At 41.7% G+C, this 15,901-nt stretch overlaps 1 protein-coding gene across 3 annotated transcripts in view; it reads left to right on the top strand.

Annotated features, from left to right (window-relative positions):
• Nucleotides 1-690: 690 nt before the first annotated feature.
• The window catches only part of LOC132396875 (coiled-coil domain-containing protein 171-like), a 449,415-nt gene continuing 434,204 nt past the window's right edge, over nucleotides 691-15,901 (top strand). For all 3 annotated transcript variants that reach the window (XM_059974899.1, XM_059974901.1, XM_059974900.1), the window contains exons 1-4: nucleotides 691-841; nucleotides 1,670-1,853; nucleotides 5,258-5,402; nucleotides 14,829-15,003. In XM_059974899.1, coding sequence (XP_059830882.1) covers nucleotides 1,696-1,853; nucleotides 5,258-5,402; nucleotides 14,829-15,003 — 478 coding nt within the window. In that variant the 5' untranslated portion in view covers nucleotides 691-841; nucleotides 1,670-1,695. The remainder of the gene's footprint in view (nucleotides 842-1,669; nucleotides 1,854-5,257; nucleotides 5,403-14,828; nucleotides 15,004-15,901) is intronic.

The raw sequence follows: 15,901 nt of genomic DNA, 5'->3' as shown, positions 1-15,901 counted from the left end.
GTAGCTGGAATAGGTTGGGGTTAGGGTGACTCCTTCTGGCCCTTTTTACACACCTGTCTTTGTAAATGTACTGAATAATGGGAAGCTGTCCACACCATTCTCTGTAGAGTCCTGTGATTGAGGGAAGTGTAGTTCCCATCCCAGGCAGTGATGCAGTTCTTAAGATTTGGGGGCCCATACCAAACTTCTTCAACTGTCCGAGGTGAAGGAGATGCAGTTATGCTTTTTGAATCACACAGCCGATGTGTACAGACCACATGAGAACCTCGCTGAACACGTCATTATTAATCTTTTGCACTATATAGTAACTTTTATGTCTTACACTGTACCACCATGGCAAAGCAACAAATGCTCCGGCAATTGTCAGTGATAATAAACCAGATTCTAATATGTAATGGATAGATAGTTGGTAACTTTTACCCAGGGTTGAAATGTCTACTGCACGTACTTAAGGTGAGGGGGTAAGCTTGGAACACGCTCCCAGGGGTGGTGGTGGAGGCAAATATCAGAGAGGTGTTGAAGAGGCTATTCGGTAAGCATGCGGAAGGGTTACTGTCCCGTACCGTTCGGGAGTTGCGCCGGCCCTCGGACCGCCGAGTCGGTTGGCTGTTGTCACCACGCACGCGGAGCTTCGCTCTGCGGTTACTAGGCTACCGACCGCCTTCCAATCGGATGCCAGCATCCGCGACTCGTCCCGGAAGCGAAGGTGCGGGGGCGGAAGCCGATCGTTGGTTCCAATTTAAATTGTCGGCGTTTCCCGCTCACGGGGCTGGACTCCCCGCAGCTGCAGGCCATTTAAAAAAGTCGGTGTGTCAGGCTCTGGCGCCTGACTGATTAGCAGGTTCGTTCTACTTCAAACTATGTTGTTGCTGCATAGTAAGGCCAATGCTGCGATGCCCTGCTGCCCCCGTTTGACCCTCTCAGGCTCTTTTGACATTGTCCCCCACCCACCCCAAATGCTTTCCCATTTCTAGATCGCCGAGGCCACCTTCCCCTCCCCGAGGGGGCTGTTTCCACCTCGGCACGATATCTTCCGTCCGCGCCCTTCATTTTGCGGCGGAGACGGATTTAGTGTGCCCGAGTTCATCCGACAGCTGCCTAGGGTAACGCGCCGCTGTTTGTTCACAATGACCGGCTGTGAAACGCAACAGTTGTGCCCCTCACTGTCCTGGTGTGCTTTGGTTTCCGCTACTACCCCGCCACCGAGCAGTTCAAGCCTTGCCTCTCAGCAGTTCAGTTGTCAAAAGCTTGTTTTCTTTCGCCACCTGCCATCGAGAGCCTGATGCCCTTGATTACAAACACGACTCTGTCCGTGTTCTCCAGCACGAAGTGGTCGCGAAGTCAGGGCGAATATAAGAGTGAGCGGGAGGGAGTCAATAGTAAGTTTTCTAAAATTGTGTTCCTTTCATATAACTTTCCATTAGGAGTTAGCTTGCTCACAGTTGTCGTAGAATGACATCTAGGTTCCTTAAACATACAGTGACTTAAACCCCATAGTTCACTTCTGAATCGATTTTTTTTGGGAGATTATCTAGCCCCAGGACTTTGCAAATCGTTTGACCACAAATTCCAAATTCTGAGCAATTTACACAAGGGAGTAAATGTTTTTCCTCTTGCAATTATGTTTTTGCGTTTTAATTCTGAAAATACATTTCTCCTTTACATTCAGATTTAAAAATATGTAGGAGTGAAGTAATGTCTGCTGCAGATCTTCAAGTTACATTGCGGAATTCTCTGGAAGGAACAGGTGACAATTCCCAGGTTGTTCAACTGAAAAGTAGTATGGGGTCAAAGAATATTATTCCAAAGTTACCTTCTCGAGAAAAGCAAAATCCTGCTCATGAAATCAAAAGGTAATGCAGTTGTGATGTTCGTTTTTGCTGGCCACAGAGTTTATCATTTAATATGGTTAAAAATGAGCTGTTAAAGATCCTTCCTATTTTGCATTGTTTTGTATTATTAATGATTTTTACATAAAATTCATGAATAAAAGTTTAATCATTGATGTGGTTTGCTTTGCAATTTATGGCAAATAGTCTTAATGGACCTCCAGTGGAATCCTGTGCAGCTTCTAAAGCAACTGTAAAAATCACAGTAGCATAGCAGTTAGGATAATGCTTTAGAGCACCAACCGTCACTGATCGGGATTTGATTCCGCCCTTGCCTGTAAGATGTTTGCACATTCTCCCTGTGACTGTGTGGGTTTCCTCTCGGCCCTTCGGTTTCCTCCCATTTTCTGAAGAGGTGTGGTTAATATTAGCGAGTGTGCTATCATGGCCCCAGAAGCATGGTGACCCTTGTTGGTTGCCCACTCAGTCCTTGCTCATTGATATGGCGCCAAAACTAAGCATTTCACTTGTGTTTCAATCCCATTGACCTGCACCCAGACCATAGCCCACCATAGTCCTCCCATCCGTGTTCTGATGCAAACTTCTCTTAAATGTTCAAATTGAACCCACATCCACCACTTTCACTGGTACACTCACCACCCTCTGAATGAAGAAGTTCTCCCACATATTCCCCTTAAACACTTCACCTTTCACTAGTAACCCTTGATGTCTAGTTCTAGTGCCACCCAACCTCATTTGCATTTGCCCTATCTATACCTCTCAATTTTGTATACCTCTATTAAAATCTCCACTGATTATCCAACACTCCAGGCAATAAAATTCTAACTTATTCAACTTTTCCATAAAACTTGGGTCAAGTCTGGCAACATGTTATTGATAACTTTCCTGTAGGTAGGTGACCAGAACTGCTCACAATACTACAAGTTAGGCCTCACATCTTCAACATAACATCCTAACACCTGCACTCAACGTATTGACTTATGAAGGCCAATGTGCCGGAAGTCTCTTTATGACCCTATCTACTTGTCATGCTGCTTTCATAGTCATAGAGTACAGCATAGTAACAGGCCTTTTGGCCCATCTAGTCCATGCCAATCACAAACAAGAGAAAATCTGCAGATGTTGGAAATCCAATCAACACACACAAAATGCCGGAGAAACTCAGCAGACCAGACAGCATCCATGGAAACAAATACAGTTTGATGCTTTGGGCCAAAGCCTAGTCCTGCTGAAGGGTTTTGGCCCGAAATGTCGACTGTACTCTTTTTCATTGATGCTGCCTGGCCTGCTGAGTTCCTCCAGCATTTTGTGTGTGTTGCTCTAGTCCATGCCAAAACCATTTAAACTCCTTTCAAGGATTTATGGATCTGAATTCTGAGATTCCTCTGATCTACCTTGTTCTTCAGTGCCGGATCGCTCACTGTGTAAGTCCTACACTGGTTTGTACTCCCACATTGCAACACTCACACTTGTCTGCATTAAATTGCATCTGCCATTTTTCAGCCCAGCTTGCAGTGGTCCAGATTCCACCACGAGCGTTGATAGTTTTCCTCGCTGTTGGCTGCATCCCCAATCTGAGTGTCATCAGCAAATTTGCTGATCCAGTTTGCTACATTATCATCCAGATCGTTGATGTAGATGCCATACACCAAGGGACCCAGCACTGATTCCTGTGGCATGCCACTAGTCACAGGCCTCCAGTTAGAGAGGCAACCATTTACTACAACTCTGGCTTCTCCTGAAGAGGCGATGTCTAACCCAATATACTATCTCATCTTGAATGTCAAACCACTGAGCCTTTTTGACCAGCCTTCCATGTGGAACCTTGTCTCGAGCCTTGCTGAAGTACATGTAGAAAACATCCACTGTCTTGCCTTTATCATAATTTCCTGGTAACTTCCTTGGAAAAACTTTTAAAATTGATTAGGCCTGACCTACTAAGCACAAAGGATGTTTTAAATATCTCTGCTAAGACCTCTGCAATGTCTGTCTTTGTGGATGATGTCAGGACATCTTTCAGGAGGGTGAGAAATTGCAAGGTGTCAGGCCCTAAAGGTGTACCTTGCAGGGTCCTGAAAACCTGTACTGAGGCTATCTTCAACCTCTCACTGCTGCAGTCTGAGGTTCCCATCTGTTTCAACAGGGCAATAGTCATACCAGTGTCAAACAGAAACAGGGCGAGCTGCCTCAATACCTATAGCCAGGTAGTGCTCATATCTAGTGTAACAAAGTGCATTGAGAGGTTGGTTCAGTCTGGATTTGGAGTTGTAATTTAATGCATCTACTTGAGTTACTTGTAATACACTTCCTTGTGTTATTTCAAAGCTTAGACATGTGGCTTTGTGACTAAATGAAGTCAAATTCTGCTAAGACACATAATAAATTGCATGAATCTTAGGAACATTGATATACAGACGGGAATTGAGGTGCAAGTACATAGTTCTTTGAATGTAGCAACACAGGTGGATAGGATAGTGAAGAATGGTATGCTTGCCTTTACCTTGAAAGTCATGAGGGGGAATTGACGGGATAGATAGACTTTTTCTACGGGCAGGTGACTCTAGAACTGCAGTGGACAGGTTAAGGTGAGTGGAAGGAAGTTGAAAGAAAATACGAGGGGCAAGTTTTTCTACACGAAAGGATAGTGGTTATCAGGGCTGAGCTGCCAGAGATGATCGCAAAGGCAGATAAAATTGATTTAAAAAGGAGTTTGGTCAGGTACTTAGGCAGGGAAGGTATAAAGGAATTTGGGCCTAATGTAAGCAAATGAGATTAGTGTAGATGGGTATCATAGTTGGCATGGTGATATATATTGAAAGGTCCTTTTCTATGCCAACTTAAAATCCTTGCAGCTACAGTATCTTTTTCAGTATTGTGACCTGCTGCCTGGCTGATGTCCTAACCAAGTTACTAATTTACCAAAGGAACTTTATCCAATAGCTTCTGGAAGTTTATAATTTACATACATGGATAGAAAACTAACAACTGCTGCTGCCTCTTCAAAATATTAAAGCAGATTCGCTAGGCATTTGTTCCAAACTCATGCTTTTTTCTTTCTGAGAAATTGAATTTTCGAGCTGTTTTCAATCCTGAGCTTCTGATTTCTAGACAATAAATTTCAGGCTAACTGTTCTGCCATTCCTCGTTTCCATCTCTCATCCTTATTAAATGGTAAGGTGATATCTTTGTTTAAATCTAAGGGAAAAGTTTGTGAATTGAAAGCACCTTGGATGCTTATTATTTGGGTACCTTACATGTTGGCATGTACTTTCTTTAAAGCTCTGGGATGGAAATGATTTGTTCCTGGGGACCTGTCACTCTTGAGATAAATTACTTTACCATTGCTGTATTTGGGGTTACCCTGCTTTTGGATGTGTGGTATTCTGTTCTGAGATTTCTTTTTACAGTTTGCAGAATACCATTGCAGAGCTCCATAATCAGATTAAACACCTGCAACCTGCGGATGGGAGTTTCAATCCTACAGATCTCAGGTGGAGACTGAATAAAGTGGAAAAAGAAAAATTGGAACTAGTCAGCAGATTTAATGAAGAGGTATGGTTGTAGAATCATTTGTAGGTACATTTAGTTTTCAGTGAAATTATTGTCTTTAATAGCATCAATTCGAGTATGATATGTGTTGAGTAAATTGAAATTTTAAAAAATTATTTCTTTGAATTTTTTTTCTTTTTTCTTATGCTGTTGTATGGCTTGGTGACCCAGCTTTAAAGATTGTGATCATTGGTATTGCCTCATGGCAGTGATTTAACAATCACTTTTGATATAAAGAGCACAAGAGATTCTGCTGATGCTGGAAATCCAGAGTAATGCACACAAAATACCAGAAGAACTCAGCAGGTTAGGCAGGATCTATGGAAAGCAATAAGCAATCTTTTTAAACTTGTGTAGTATCTTAAGACCGTAAGACATAGGAGCAGAACCAGGCCAATTGGCCCATCCAGTCTGCTTCACCATTCCATCATGGCTGATCTATTATCCCTCTCAATCCCAATCTCCTGCCATATCCCTGTAACGTTTGATGCCCTTACTAATTAAGAATCTATAAACCTCTGCTTTAAATATGCCCAATAACTTTGCTTCCACCGCCATCTGTGGCATTGAATTCCATAGAATTATCACCTCCAGCTATCGAAATTCCTTCTCTCCCTATTCTAAAGGGATGTCCTTCTTTTCTGAGGTTGTGCCCTTTGGTCCCATACTCTCTATAGGAAACATCCTCTCCCTATCCACTCTGTCTAGGCCTTTCAATATTTGATAGGTTTCAATGAGATCTCCCCTCATTCTTTTAAACTCCAGTGAGTACAGGCCCACAGTCATCAAATGTTCTTTGTATATTAACCCTGTCATTCCTGGGATCGTTCTCGTGAACCTCCTCTGGACCCTCTGCAATGCCAGTATATGATTTCTTTGATAAGCGGCCCAAAACTGCTTAGAATACTCCCAAGTGAGGTCTGACCTTATAAAGCCTCAGCATTCCAATCTCCCTTTTATATTTTAATCCTCTCAAAATGAATGCTAATGTTGTATTTAACTTCCTTACCACTGTCTCTTCCTGCAAGTTGACCTTTATGGAATCCTGCACGAGGACTCCTGAGTCCCTTTGCATCTCTGATTTCTGAATTTTCTCCCCATTTAGAAAATACCAAAAAATCCTTCCACCAAAATGCACGATCACACATTTCCTTACACTACATTTCATCTGCTACTTGTTTGCCCATTCTCCTAATCCAGGTCCTCTGCAGAATCCCTGTTTACTCAGCACTACCTGCCCCTCCATGTATCTTTATATTGTCCACAAAGCAATCAATTCCATCATCCAAATTATTGACGTATAACGTGAAAAGAAGCAGTCCCAACACCAATCCCTGTGGAACATCACTAGTCACTGGCAGCCAACCAGAAAAATTCCCTTTATTCCCACTATTTGCATGTCAGCCAATCTTCTATCCATGCTGGTATCTTTCCTGTAAAACCATTGGCTCCTACCTTGATTCACAGTCTCATGTGCAGCACTTTGTCAAAAGCCTCTGAAAATCCAAGTAGACATTGACTCTAGTTTGTCTGTCCTTTGAGGAAATAACCGGCAAGATAATATCATGCGCCTCCAAGTAACTTGCAACCTCATCCTTAATAATGGACTCCAATATTTCACCAACCACTGAAGTCAGGCTTACTAGCTTATAATGTTTGAAATTTTGGAGAGAATAGAAGTAATTGAGCTAATTCTGGTATCGTACTTCTGAGTATAGGAATAGGAGGTTATGTCAGATTAATGTATGGTTGAAGAGAGGGCATTAGATTCTCGGATCATTGTTTCTGGTGGGATCTATGCAAAATAGATGGGTTGCATATGAACCAGAATGTATTCAATGTACTTGTGGGGTGATTTCTTAATGCTGTCAGTTGGAGTTTATCTAACTTATTGTTGGTGAGGGATGGTTGGGAGTTATAGTTAAATCTAGGATGTCTAAGTCCAGTTAGTGGAGCAGACATGGGTGTGATGAGGCATATGGGAGAATGGAAGGTCAAGATGCATTAATTTAATGCAAGATGTTGGGCTTTTGAGACACATGAACTGTAAGCATTGATCAGCATATGGGACTGTGAAGTTGCTATCAGAGAAACATGCTTGGAAGAAGAGCAGAACTGGCAACTCAACATTCCAGAGTATATAATTTTTAATGTAACACACACACAATGCTGGAGGAGCTCAGCAGGTCAGGCAGTGTGTCAGAGGAAATGTAAAAGTAAGGTTGCATTGTAATATCGATTAGCGGCTCCCACATCTCCTGTAATGAGGAACAATATTGTGGACAGCTCTTCAAACGAGGCCGTATCAATATAGTTTAAGAACTAAGGGGTGATCACTTTTTTTGGGGGTATTCTACAACTCTTCTAATAGTTAGCGTGAAATAGAAAGGTAGATATGTGGACAAATCAGAGAGGGATACAAGAAATCTATCCCAGGGTGTTAAGGTAAATTTAAAAGGGAAGTCAGCTTGCTGAGTTCCTTCAGCTTTTTGTCTGTGTTGTTCAAGATATCCAGCATCTGCAGAATGTCATGTTTAAGAACTGCTTTACATAGACTTTAGCAAGTGTCTTGACAAGGTTCTGCCTGAAAGACTGGTTCTGAAAGTTTGGGCAGGTGGGATTCAAAGTGTTTTAGCAAATGGATTCAAAATTGGCTGAGTCTCTTCAGTACTGGAAAACAATGAAGCAGAAGGAATTGGTGGAGGTTTGTTTTTCTGACTGGAAGTCTGTAACCAATGGGGTACTACAGCGATCAGTGCAGGGACCATTGTTGTATCTCGCATACACTCAGTGGCCACTTTATTTTGCACACCTGTCCACCTGCTCATTAATGCAAATATCTAATCAGCCAGTCATGTGGCAGCAACTCAATGCATAAAAACATGTAGACATGGTTAAGAGATTTAGTAGTTCTTAAGACCAATCATTGGAATGGGGATAAAATGTGATCTATCTCACTTTGACTGTAGAATTATTTTTGGTGCCAGACGAGTTGGTTTGATCTTCGGGATTTTCATGCACAACAGTCTCCAGAGTTTACAGAGAATAGTGCGAGAAACAAAAAATCTAGTGAGTAGCAGGTCAAATGGTTCAATTTAATATCAGAGAATATAGCAATACATCCTGAAGTTCTTACTCTTCACAGACATCCGTGAAACAAGAAATCCCATAGAATGAATGATAGAAACATCAGAACCCTGAAGCCCCCTCCCAAATTAGCAGCAGCAGAAACATCAATCTTCCCCCACCCCCATGTGTACCAGCAGAAGGCACCTGACGCACCCCCACCATGCAAACAATAGCAAATGCCCCCCCAAAGAGACCTTGATAACGAGTCCATCAAAAACTGCGGTCTATAGCCCAGCACTTCCGTACCTCAAACAGACACTCTCTCTCCATTGAGGGAGAGAAAGGTTGCTCTGCAATGATGAGAGCGGAGACCAGCAGCTTGCTGTTCTGATGTAATAATCTTCCCCGTCGCTTCTTTAAGCCCCCCCAACTCGAGGACAGACAGGCTCTCATGTTCCATCAAAAAAAAGAGAGGGATCACTCGAGTACAGGGGCATTTTTCCAACACTGCTTGCTGTCACCTGATGTTTCCGTCTCCCATGACGCTTCAGTCGGCAAAATCGTATCGTCTACGGGGAAACTCCCCGAAGGCGCACACCTTCCGTATACCTGGAGATAGCGAAGCACCAGGCCACACAGCCAGTTCGAAAAGCTGCTGTAGTTTGAACTGTAGATCACAGACTCCGCCAGAATCCCAGTCACCTTGAAAAGAAAGGGAAGACATTAGAGAAGAAGATTAAGCTGTTTTGTGGATGAACTGGAAGAAGTTGCCCGGGTCTGCAAAAACTGGTGTTATCAGTTGGCAAAAGTGTCATCATGTTAATGAGAGTGATTAGGGAAGAATGGTCAGACTGGTTCAAACTGACAGGAAGGCAACAGTAACTCAAATAATCATGTGTTAAATAACGATGTGCAGAAGAGCATCTCTGAATGTGCAGCATGTCAAACATTGAAGTGGATGGGCTACAACAGTAGAAGAGCACACTGGGTTCCACTCCTGTAGCTAATAAAATGGCTGCTGAGTGTATACACATAACTTTAGAGTTGTCTGTGTTATGATAAGTAAGTTTGGTGGAGTTGTAGAAGCTGGAAAGTTTGGTGGAGCACTTGCAGATGGAAATTAATACAGATAAATCTAAGAGAATGCATTTTAGTTTGTCTTGTATTGGCTTGACTTTTACAGCCAGCCTCCCTTCATCACTGGATCCTCTACAGTTTGCTTATCGTCCCAACCGCTCTACGGAGGATGCAATATCCACCACACTGCACACAGTTCTCTCTCACTTGGACAATAAAGACACTTATGCCAGAATCCTGTACATTGATTTCAGTTCAGCGTTCAATACCATCATCCCGCAGAGACTAGTGGAGAAACTGTTGCTGCTTGGCCTTAACACTGCCATGTGTCGCTGGATTCTGGATTTCTTGACAGAGAGACCAGTCAGTCTGTGTTGGCAGGAACATCTCTGACTCCATTACACCGAGCACTGGATCCCCACAAGGCTGTTTGCTCAGCCCACTGCTGTTTATACTGCTAACACATGATTGTGCAGCCAGATTCAAGGGGAACCTGATCATTAAATTTGCTGATGATACCCCAGTGGTGGGGCTCATCAGCAAAAATGATGAAACAATGTACAGGGAGGAGGTTAAACACCTAGAGAGCTGGTGTAGTGACAACAACTTGATGCCTCATGTCACCAAATCCAAGGAGATGATCGTCGATTTCAGACGGTCTCAGCCTGAGCACATACCCCTCAGCATCAGCGGCTCCACAGTGGAGAGAGTGGAAAACATCAAGTTCCTTGGGGAGCAGATCTAGGACAATCTCACCTGGTCCAGGAACACCACTGGGATTGTGAAACGAGCCCAGCAGAGATTGCACTTTCTGAGGAAGCTTAAACAAGCATCACTCCACACTAACATCTTAACTACATTCTACAGAGGAGTGGTTGAGAGTGTGCTGATCTTTCGCATCACAACCTGGTACTCCAGCTGCAGTGCTGCCGACAAAAAAGCCTTGCAGAGGGTGATTAGGGGAGCAGAGAAGGTTATTGGGGTCTCCCTATTTTCTGACCAAGACCTCTTTCAGAGTTGATGCCTCCAGAAGACACGGTACATCATTAAAGACCCCTCACACCCTCTTCATAAACAGTTCTTCTGCAATCAGGCAAACATTACAGGAGCATCGAAAACCACAAGACTACTAAACAGCTTCCTCCCACGGGCAGTCAGACTGCTAAATGGCTGCTCTACCTGACTCTGCTTTGGACACTTTTAACTTGCACTGGACACTTATAGCTTGATTTTAACTGGCATGTGGCTGTTGTGTTTTACTATTTATTGTTGTGTTTACTATTTATTGTTGCGTTTGTTATGTTATGATTACACTTGCCCTGGGAAACGCTGTCTCATTCTGCCCTGCAGATCTGATGTATGGTCGGAATGACAATAAAGTTTTTGAATCTTGAATCTTTATAGAAGGAAGGAAAGGGGGCTTTGGAAACATTGATAGGCAGAAGCAGTTTGCTGTACAAGTTCTTAGCTCCCTGACAATGGTGAAACAGGTGGATAGAGTAGTGAAGGAGGTAGTTAACTTTATTGCCTTCATATGGAGGGTTTTCGAGTTTGTGTTGGGACTTTTTATTGTAACTGTACAAGACATTGGTTAGGATATGAGCAACACACACAAAATGCTCAGGAGCTCAACAGGTCAGACATCTAAGGAGGGAAATAAACCATTAGCGTTTAAAGCTGAAACCCTTCATTAGGACTGGAAAGGGAAAATAAAAAGGTGGGGAGCGGGAGATGTATTAACTAGTAGGTGATAGGTGAGGTCAGGTGAAGGGGAAGGTTGGGGGAAGGGAATGGGGGGAACAATGTAAGGAGGTGACAGGTGATAGCATTAAAGAAGAAGGAATCTTAATAGGAGAGGAACCTAATAGTAGACCATGAAATAATGAGAAGGAGTTGGGGAACTGGAGAAAAGTGATGTGCAGGTAATGAGGGTGGGGGAGGGGAAGAGAAGGAGTCAGAGAGCAACCAGAATGAGAGGAAAGAAAGGGAGTGGGATTTTGGAAACAGAGGGGAGTGGTTACAAGAAGATGGAGAGATTGATGTCCATGCCATCAGTTTGGAGATGATCAAAGACAGACTATGTGATGTTGCTCTTTCGACCTGCAGCTGGCTTTATTGTGCATTTGAGGTGGCTTTGGGCAGGCAAGTGCAGTTCTGGTTGCCATGATATAGAAAATATATGGTAGCACAGGGAGAGGGAGAAGTGCAGAAGAGTCTCTAGGTTGTTGACTGGAATGCACAGCCATGGTTATAAGGAGATTGGATGTGCTGTGATTATTTTTAGAGGAGTGCTGGTGGCATAGGAGTGACCTTCTGGAGGTTTATAATGGAATATTTCAGTTTCTCAGCTTTTTAAGCTAGTTAATAATAGTTTTATTAGACTACAATAGGATCAGTGCTGCCCCATTTTTGAAGAATATAGCAGGGCAAATAATTGCAATACGCACAAAATGCTGGAGAAACTCAGCAGGTCGGGCAGCATCCATGGAAACAAACAGTCAATGTTTCGGGCCAAGACCCAAAGTCGGCTGGAGATTATTTTGGAAATAATTACCTCTTAAGTTGCAAGCTAGTTACAGAAGATTCAATATTGTTTAATGTCTTTTCCAGTACACAATTGTAGAGGGATATGAATGGTCACTTAAGTTAGGTTCTTGAACAGGATAGAGGCCAATTTCAATGTTTTTACACAGGACTTGGGCAAAGTCGATTGGGAACAGTTAATTGCAGGACATTGTTTAAGGGAAGTAATGAGTTTATGACCTCTATTTATTTATTTATGGTAAGAAATGAGGACGATAAACATAAGTAAATATTTCAAGGATTGGATAAAGGGAACATTAAGGAAGCAACATGGTGTACAAATCCTTAGCACTGCAGAAGTGACTGGGGTGGTAAAGACTGCTTTTCTTAGTCGGGGTTGAGTTTGAGAGTCAGGAAATTATGTTGCAGCTTCATAACGTTATACTTTGGTCACATCTGAAATATCTATTCTTGTCATCTGATTATAGAAATAATGTGGAGGTTTTGGAGAGGGTACAGAAGTGATTTACCAGGATGTTGCCAGCAATTAGAGGCCATGTGCTATAAGGAGAGATTGAACAAACTTGGGTTGTTTTCTCTGGTGCAGTGGAGGCTGAGTGGTGGCATGATGACATCGTGGTTAGCACAATGTTTTACAGTACCTGTGACCTGGGTTCAATTCCCACTGCTGTCTGTAAGGTGTTTGGATGTTCTCCCCATCTCCAGTTTTCTCTCACAGTCCAAAGACATACCAGTTGGTAGCTTAATTGTTCATTGTACATTGTCCAGTGATTAGGCTAGGGTTAAATTGTGGGTGCTCGACAGCGTGGCTTGGAGTGCAGGAAGGGCCTATTCTAAGCTGGATCTCAATAAACTTAAAAAAAAGTCCTAATAGAGGTTTATAAATTAATGGGAGCCATAGCCAGACTAGACAGCCAGTATCTTTTTCCCAGAGCCAAATATCTACTACCAGAGGATGTGCGTTTAAGGTGAGGGGCAAGTTAATTTTTTACATAGAATGGTGGGTGCCTAGGATGCACTACTGAGATGGTAATGGAGGCAAACATGAGAGAGGTGTTTAAGAATTTCTTCGATAGGCACATGAATCTGTGGAGAATGGAGGAATATAGTCATTGAATAAGCAGGAGGGGTTAGTTTATTTGGGTTTTTAATGACTAGCTTAATTAGTCTTGCACAACGTTGTGGGACAAGGGTCCGTCCCTGTGCTGTACTGACCTGTGTGCAGCTGGCAGGTATAGAGAACTAACAGGAAATGGATGGGCTTTTTCGAGCATACAAGGTATAGGAAGGTATTGGAACTTAGCATGGCAAGAGTGGACTGCCAGGTAAGTAGTATCACTGCCAGGTAAACTTGAGGAAAACAGTAAATATTTTATAAATATTAAGGGAAAGAATATGTCTCATTGGGGATTAAAGGAGCAATTTGTGTATGGAGGCAAAGGCGAGATTTTAAATGAATACTACTTACTGGTATATTGCTGATAATTTACTATGATCACGTACTGAGATCTAGTGAAAAATATTTGTTTGCTTCTCATTATCGAGAGTACATTGACATTGTAAAAGAAAACAATGCAGAGTATAATGTATCAGCAACAGGAAAAGTACAGTTTAGGTAAACAAAGTACAATGGTGAATATGAAGGTGGTGAAATTTCAGAATAACATCATTAAAAAGAAAGTATTAGAGGTGTTAGAATGCCCACAGATGGATAAATCCCCAAGGCTTGATGAGGTATGTCCTATGGAAAGAAATTGCTCGTGTGCTGATACATATTTTAATCTTGGCTTACTCTTTTTATTCAATAAAGTTAGCAGGAATAAACTAGGTAATTATATGCACAAGATTCTAATGTAAACAAGAGGGAAAATTGGGAAAAAATGAGAATCTGAATTAATGTACACTTGGAAAGGCAGTGACTAATCAAAGACAGCATATGTAACTTTGTTAGAAAGTGACCCATTTGTTTATGCTTCAAAAAAATTCAATCAATGTGTATTACTGAAGGTAGTGCATCTGATGGAAGACAAAACTGCAGATGCTGGAATGTGAATCAAAAAGCGAAAATGCTGGAAGTACTCAGCCAAGCAGCCTCATGGGAAGACCTGTTTAAATTGAAGATGAATTTAATTTTTATGATACACTTATAAAACTTGTTCAATGAATTCCCCTTTTAAGAAAATAGTAATTATCATTTTGAAGTCTGTATCAGATCTAGCAACTGGTTATTTTCAATCCTATAGTCGTAATAATCTAAACATAGAAAACCTACAGCACAATATAGGCCCTTCGGCCCACAAAGTTGTGCCGAACATGTCCTTCCTTAGAAATTACTAGAGTTACCCTTAGCCCTGTAAGTTGCATGTGCCTATCCAGAAGTCTCTTAAAAGACCCTATTTATGTTGCAATATGTCTGTTCTGGAAAGGATCAAACATTTTTTTCTGTTTTTTATTGATGATTAATATCTTTGTTTTGATTTGTCCTCCTGGGAATTACAGTAGAGAAAATGTGTAAACGGAATCTTCCACAATGTTAAGTGGAAGAACTGGAAGAAATATTTGAGCTTTCAGCACATTCTGTGCTTTATGGAAGCATGCTTTTCTTATGCGTGTTCTATTGTCCCTGCTTCATATGCCCAACTCTAAGGGTCACTGTTGTTGAAAGAAATACTTTGAGAAGAATTGTACTTTGTAATTATATTGATTTAAATCAGTTCAGTTAATGTTTTACTTCCCTAGTGTTCAGCATTTGAAAGTCAAGTTGCTAAGTTGCGAGCTCAGCTGGAAAAAGGAGAGGCAGTGCGACAGACCCTGGAATACGACTTAGCTGTAGCCAAGAAGGAAGCCAGTGTGGTGCGATCTACTTCTGAAGAGAGAATAGAAGCTATTCACAAAATACATGCACAATTGAAAGGTACGAGTATGTTTCCAAATGACAATTCTACAGGGAAGTAATCAATTTAATTGCCATCAATTAATTTGAGTGACCTGCGGTACAAACTTCGCAAGTTACTTAAATAATTTTTAAAAATAGTTAAAAATTATATCATCTACACAATTGGACTCTGTTTAAATGCGATTACATTTTTAAAAAAGTGAATTTCTGGGATTTTTGGAACGCAAGATGGAAAACACTATTTTGGAAGCTGATGTGCCAGATCAGTCAAACACATAGAAAGTTCAGCATCTTGTGAAATTGAAGAACAGCATGAAATACTAGTGCTAAGAGAAGACGGTAAGGTTGAAAGCTGATAAATCCGAAAGTTTTGCATCCTAGAGTTTTGAAGTAGAGATTTTAGAGGGATTTGGTGCTCTGCTTGTCATCTGCAATGGTTTCATGAGTTCTGGAATTCATGAGAGATGAGATGAGAAAATAGTTAAGGTGACCTAACTAAACAAGAAAGCAGAAAGTGATAAAATAAGAAATAACCCGGCTATTAATGGTGGTCGTAGGGCCCATGCTTGGGATCTATATTGAGTGATGTAAAAATAGAATGCCTTTAAAAGATTTAATAGGATTGAGCAGAGTCAATGTGGATTTACAAAGGGGAAATCAGATTTAACTAATCCATTAATTCTTTTCAGAAAGTTAGTATAGATTGGGGGAACTAGTAATTGTTATAGATTTTCAGAAGCATTCCAACTTCCCTATTGGGACTTTGGGAAACAAAATTAAAGCACATGTAATTGGGGGTAACATATTGATGTGGATTGAGATTTTGTTATCAGACAGAAAATGAGGTAGCATTGTATCCTTTCTTGGCTTGGGGCCTGTGATTAGTGGATATTACAGAGATCAATAGCTTGAAGCT

This window comes from Hypanus sabinus, chromosome 7 (genome assembly GCF_030144855.1).
Source record: "Hypanus sabinus isolate sHypSab1 chromosome 7, sHypSab1.hap1, whole genome shotgun sequence".
NCBI classification, from domain to species: domain Eukaryota; kingdom Metazoa; phylum Chordata; class Chondrichthyes; order Myliobatiformes; family Dasyatidae; genus Hypanus; species Hypanus sabinus.
The sequence above is the reverse complement of the archived record's forward strand: the minus strand, read 5'-3'. Positions and strand labels throughout refer to the sequence as shown.